This window comes from Micrasema longulum, unplaced genomic scaffold (assembly GCF_059751315.1).
Source record: "Micrasema longulum isolate JH-2025_06_02 unplaced genomic scaffold, ASM5975131v1 h1tg001633l, whole genome shotgun sequence".
NCBI classification, from domain to species: domain Eukaryota; kingdom Metazoa; phylum Arthropoda; class Insecta; order Trichoptera; family Brachycentridae; genus Micrasema; species Micrasema longulum.
In genome coordinates, this window is record NW_028278813.1 from 228,226 (window position 1) to 235,075 (window position 6,850).

General features: G+C 31.1%; 1 protein-coding gene across 1 annotated transcript; it reads left to right on the forward strand.

The window, feature by feature from the left end:
* The first annotated feature begins 3,351 nt into the window (after positions 1 to 3,351).
* Positions 3,352 to 5,666, forward strand: LOC148274516 (uncharacterized). The gene is made up of 2 exons (XM_088237003.1): positions 3,352 to 3,849; positions 4,338 to 5,666. The coding sequence occupies exons 1-2, from the start codon at positions 3,448 to 3,450 to the stop codon at positions 5,283 to 5,285; spliced, it is 1,350 nt and encodes a 449-aa protein (XP_088093129.1). The 5' UTR covers positions 3,352 to 3,447; the 3' UTR covers positions 5,286 to 5,666.
* Positions 5,667 to 6,850: the final 1,184 nt, after the last annotated feature.

Consider the following 6,850-nt stretch of genomic DNA (forward strand, 5'->3'; position numbering starts at 1 on the left):
AAGTAGCGCAGAGTTTGAAATTTGTCAAAAGAATTCTATATTTGAAAATGAATTATTTTATATTTTGGAATTTTACAGTAAACGAATACGTAGATACTTACTTACATTCAAAATTTAAGTATTAATCATTTTTAGTTTTAAAATTCAATCATAAACAAGTACCTAAGTACCTATTTATCAATGAAAAATCTTTTTCCTTTTATATGAACAGTTTTTGCACACTTTCACGACACAATCAAGAATTTTACTTTTCATTTATTTTGGTTTCGAATTAAATGTTAAGATCACATCAAAACACGGCTGGCGGCTAAAGAATGGTTAAATTCACGTGGAACATGAGTTGAGTGTCATAATTTGATAGAAGGCTCCGGCTAAAACGCGGTCTGACTTTTCTTAATTAACAAATTTATCCGAATTTTCTCCATGGATTATGGCACTTGAGTATGATTTTTGCACGATTTTGATTTGAGCACAACGAGGCCTCTCAGCCAATCACATAAGGAGATAAAACGAATGACTTATTCTTATTACGAATATAAATAAATAACGTGTGTCCTTATTTACGAAAAAAGGTTTGTTCAACCAGCAAATAAATAGTTGGCAAGCTAACGTTCGGGCAAGACGTCTGTCGGGTCCGCTAGTTCATAATAAATATGAATGTGAGATCTGTAATTGGCCTTACTTCTTTAAATTGTTTACTTATACCTTATGTAAATAAAAAAGACTGCATGATTTCCATAATAAATAAAAACTGTAATGTTTTGAAAAAAGTATGTGGGAATACGTAATAAATACGTTTCATAAACATAATAAACTTGAATATTTTATTTTTAAATCATACAACACAAAGTATTTTACATTAAGTATAATATTTTGAATTACATTCCCAGGAGTTCCAACAACTCAATTCGGGACATAAATAATATTAACATTTAGAAAATAACACATATTGAGAACAACAAAGCAAGTTTAGCACCTTTATAACTAAATGTAGCACAACAATATATACGCCAAAAACCTTTTCTTACACAAGCAGAATAAATATGTAACAAAAACGCTTTTAAGAATAAAAAAGGAGTGAATCTACTAAGGGAGATAAGGTCATTAACATCACATGCCATGCAAATGATGCTGCCATAGTGATGATGAGAACATATCCATCTCAGTTAGTAAACATCTGGATGCCTAAGAAATGTCGTGTAGTACAATGAACACATGATTATTGGAAACATAATTCGGATATACAAAACATGTGTCAGACCAAATCATGGTGTATACAACAGAGGCGAGGATAGATAGAGAGAAAATAACAAAATATATAAATATTTTTTTACTCAGATCTTCCAAGAAAAGGTTTAGGTACCGTCAAACGTGACAATTTTGCCTAGTTTTAACAAACTTTTACAATATCATTTTTTTTGTATGGGACAACTCCTATCCATTTTGTTGAATAGTGATACATTTGATACATAGTGATACATTTGCATTTCTACAAGTACGAAACGTTTGCTTTTCTTTTATTTATGCTATTTTAGAAGACAAAACATACTGGGCAAAATTATCTCCACTTGTTGACAATTTTGCCCACTTGGTAATTAACTTTTATTTTTGGTTTTATCATCCTTATCATACGGTTTATTACTACTTTTCATGTTTTATTTCCTTCTTTAGACTGTTAAAAATATTTATACAAAAAACATTTAAAATAAAAAATAAGTCTTCATTATTTCACAAAAAGCTGGCAAATTTAATAAATAAAACTTTCTAAAATGTGGTCGGATATTCTTACATTTTTTTTATGGTTTAAATTATTTTTGAATGGTAAAAATTAAAATTGGTTTTTGTACAACAATTTTTAATTTACTCACAGAAAATGACTCAATCTTGCAGTTTTTAAGATTTAAATTGAATTTATGAAAACCTTGACGCAAGATTACAGGTTCAAGTAAAGATTTCACTATGTTCCAATTAAATACATCAGCAATATCCTCAACTTGAGATCACACAAAGCTCCATTACGTTTGCGTCTTACAAATGAAATAACAATATTAAAATTGTGGTAGTTGATGCGCTGATAACTTAACCGACATAATATTTGTCATTTTGCGTATCAACAGTGTTAAACTTTACTAAAACGAAAGCGACTTTTTCACCGTTATTAATTTCAAGCGAATCAGACACTGTTTTTTCGTTTTCCTCGGCCGAAGATTCGGAGGCACGTTGTTTATATTCGTCGTAATGACTTATGAATGTCTCGAAATCTGTTGATTCATCAACTGAGTAGGCATCAAAGTCTGTTGTTTCCGTGTCGCTATGACATTTTTTTCAATGTTCTCCTCTATAAGGTGTAGGTATCTTTTGATCCTGATTGCAGAGAAAAATCGGATTGATTGTTTACCAATTGTTGTGGGGTAGAAAAAGTTTAACAGAATAACTAGCTTGTTATTTTCAGCGTGTATTTGAGTTGAAACCCCCATCAGATTTTTAAATCTTATTTGTTAAATCTTTGGCAAAAAATCTGATTTGTGGGCCAGTTTGAACAAAATATCCTATTACCTCGTGAAAAATCATGTTTTTACCATTTACTTCATTTTCTTTTATATTTTCTACTTTCTTAGATAATATTTTTTCAATGTAATATGTAGCGACAACCTTAGACGTGGGCAAAATTGACAAAACACTAGCTAAGAAATCTAAGTCAATTTTGCCCACTTAAATATCTATTGTGTTTGTTCAAATAGATATACAGAAATACGTTCTATGGCGTCTTTATTATGTATGCAATGAAATATCTTAAACTTACTTGCCTCCTTTCAACATAAACTCCGCAACAACAAAAGTTTTGACAATATTTGTAGATATACACAAACAGACCTTCAAGTTTAACTTCAAATTTCAAGTGATCAACTGAAGCTGGCGGTAAACTAAATATTTAGTTTTGCCATGGAACTATCAAAATATACTTATCAAATGTAATTTTTATACCAGAAACTTTTCTTACTTTAAAACTTGATTTTGTTAAGGATTTTGGCAGTGGGCAAAATTGTCATGGCTGGGCAAAATTGTCATGTTTGACGGTAGAAGTCCTTGAGACGCTATAATCTTGTTAGAATCTGTCGTCTTATCCTGGACGTCAATTATTGCTGACAGAGAGTTGAATAAAAACGGGGATTTTCCTATCCCTCTATCTCCTCTTTTCCTCTCCCCTGAAGAACCTCTTCTCAGGAGAGATGAGAGAAAGAAAGAAGAAGATTACCGTTTAAATATTAGTAGGTCTTATTAAAACTCTAGTGTTATCAGCAAATACTAAATTTGAATAATATTTGTTTTTTTTCAATAGAATGTACCATATTGTTTTCTGTCAGTTTGATCTAATTATTCTAGTCAGAGATAATGTAGACCTATTATTCTAGTGTCATTATGTCGTATTAAACGGAGTTTTAAATCATGAATCGATACATTTTAATATTAGTAGTCGTGAAGTTGATTTTCGTAATGGATTGCCAAAGTATTTTGGACGTAGATTTCAGTCCAGGCCGGACAGGAATATTTGCTTCCGAGTCCGATTGCAAAGGCGATGAGTTTAAAGTTGAAGAGTACGCAACTTTCAATATGTCTCCTCCACATGGTTCTAATGGTTTTTTCCTAAATATTGCTGGCTCTGGATGTCTTCTGACCAAACCCTTTCCATTTACACCAGGATCTGGAGTTGTATTAGTTTACTTTTCTATTTCCCCTGGGGTCAAGCTGGAAATTATTATAAACGATCAAGTGTTCGAACCTGATTTAAGTTTCACTTCTTGGGGAAATTTCGTAAAAACTCTCGAAGATATTTCGGGACTCTTTCAGGTAAATACAAAAGTGGCAACTAAAAAAAATATTCTTATTTTTATAGCTGAAAATTCAACATAGTTATGTTGAAAGCAGCCAGACATAGAAAAGTGAAACTGAGATAACAGCACGTTTGAATAACAAAATCTCCACAACAGTTGGATTAATACATAAGTTTTTTTATATTCCAAACAAGTATCTAATCACGTATTTGACCAGTTTCTGCAAATTGAAAAATGCTGTTTTTAAGATCAACACTATTTTCAGAAGGTGATTATTGCACTTTATTGTATAAAAGCGGCCTGACTCTTTTTAGCAGAACATAGAGTTGACTTTACTCCACCCGGTAACACCAATATATCATTTTTTTCAAAATTGTTGACTGGCTGCTTTCGGCATAACTACGTTCAATTGATCTGCCTTAATTCAAGCGGAGTTCTATTTTTGTATATACAAAGATAGATAAGTATTACATTAGCAACAATTTATCAGCATATACTTTTCAGGTGAAGTTCTTGGCTACTTATGTCAGCGGGAACCCACTTCTTATTATAGATAGATTTGAGGTAACTCCACCACCTGATCGAAGAAATGAAAATATTACTGAACATATTACTTTCAAAGTTTCTTCAACTTCACCCGTGACTGAAGCAACAACGGAAGATTTCAAGTTTAAACAAAAAAAACAAGTAGTAAGTAATCCAGATGTAACGGGAAACGAAGAAAATAAAACAGGGTCTACCGAAAGTGATGGACCAGAGTCGAGCAGTGATAAAGGCAATGAGACAAATGTTACACCAGAACAATCGAAAGACGAAGAAGCTAAAAGTAACAAGAATGAAGATAAACCGGATCAAGGGATTGAAGGCAGTACGGATAAAGATAGTCCAAAATCATCGAAAAATAAAGAAGATGAAGGTTACACAGAAAATAAAAATCCAGACCAAACCGAAAGTGAAGAAAATGAAGAAAAAGAAAAGGTTGAAGGAAACGAGGAAGACGAAAAACCGGAAACTTCAAAAGATGAAGAAATCGACGGGGGAAAAAAAGACAGTGATGATGAAGTTTTATCGGGTAGTAATGAAAACAAACCGAATGAGAATAATGCAAGTATGATTGAAAGCAGACCAGGAGTGGAAGCCGATAAACAGCCGATAAATTTAGACGAGGACAGACCCTTAATGAATCCTGTCGATATTGGTGAAAAGGTTATTGATTATAAATCCATAAATGACAATGAAGATTATTATGCTCCATGGTCTTTAGATAAAATGCGATCAGTTTTTTTCAGAGCAATTAATCAATCAGAAAGCGAGCGACTTGAAATTATTGACCAAAAGAATAGAAATTTCTGGGGGACCGCTGCAGTAACGGGTATCGTATTATCTGTCTTGATCCTCGCCGGTCTCTTTGCCGTAACCTTGTTTTTTATAAATTCCAAATGTATATCTTAGAATTGAAAATCAGTTAAGATATAACAAAATTATTGCTAAAATAATGAACGCGAGTGGGTTCAAGATGACATTTGAATTTGATGACAAGATGCACACATCTAGAATACATTATGTTTATTGTGAAAGTTAAATCTCTTTTGAATATCAAATTGTTTGCTCTGAGGATCTATTTTTGGATGAGTTTACGTGATGATTTAGAGTTTATTTCTTCAAGAGAAACAACGTAAGCTTTAAATTGCAAGATAAATACCTTAAATGGTAAATCTGATGTAAAAGATATTATCGGGTGCCGTAAGGTCAATTCTATGTTCTGCTAAAACAGACAGGCCGCTTTTATACCAAAAACTGTAATAATCACCTTCTGAAAATAATGTTGATCACAAAAACTCAATTTGCTGAAAACACCCACAGCACTAAGAAAATCTTACGGTGTAGAAACAGATGGGAAAATTAATGCCTCCAAAAATCCTGTTCTCTTAAATAATTTTATTAGCAAAATAGAAACATTATTGAGTATTTAAAAAAAAATCAAAAACTTTGTTCCGAAAACGAAAAAAAATCTTATGGATGAAGCCCATGTCAAATCTAAAATTTGTTATATGCAACAACTATGGGGAACAGTAAACCAAAAAGTCATATAGACTACAGCGACAGCAAAATATAATATTGAAGCTAGTACGTGACCTCCCTTATCTAACACCATCTGAAGAATTCTTTCTAAAAACTAAACAATTGAATGTCAATAAACTTTTTCAACTAGAATCTTTAAAATTTATTCATAAGTTAGCCACTGATATCATTGCATACAAAGAACTAAAACTTGAAACAAATTGTAATAAACATAGACATAAGAATATCAGAATAATATCGAATACAACATTTCAAAACAAGACAAGAACAATCGAGACTGAAATTATACAATAAACTATCAGACAAAACTAAACAAAAGACTCAGATAAAGTTTTCGAAAAACGTAAAAAATATAATAATCATCAACAGAGTATGAATAAAAAATGGTATATTATTTTTGAAAAATGAATGTAATAATCCGCAAGGGTTAATACATACATTTTCAAATAAAAAAAATAATTAAAGTGGATGAATACATGACATGTGTATTTTAATTTGATGATTTCATTAATTTAAAAATGCCCGCAAAAAAAAATAATTATGTAATAGATAATTATAATTTAGGTTTATTTGTAAATATTGTTTTTTTGTTTGTAACAATGGCCGTTGTTTTCTTATAATAAATCAAATAAATGAAATTATATTACCTCGTACATTCAAAGTTTGCATGAGGTATCATTCGATATTAAATCTTGCTGTTTTTTTGCAAAATGAATATTTTAGGTTGTGTGGTTCAGCCAGACATTCAAAAACCACTAAAATTCATTTGACGAATAATTAAATTTTTATAACAAATTAATTAAGATTTTTTTAACATTATATCCAAATATAAATATATGTTTAATATATAATGGCACAACATACATTAGAGTTTTATTAGAGCTGGCTGTTTTCTGCAAAATGCACATCATAGACCCGGTCACGGTCAGCAAGAC

Bases quoted from the DNA above. Each gene is read 5' to 3' on its own strand.
- LOC148274516 (XM_088237003.1), top strand. From the start codon at position 3,448: ATGAATCGATACATTTTAATATTAGTAGTCGTGAAGTTGATTTTCGTA. The intron at 3,850-4,337 runs GTAAATACAAAA...TATACTTTTCAG, and splicing joins ATATTTCGGGACTCTTTCAG to GTGAAGTTCTTGGCTACTTA.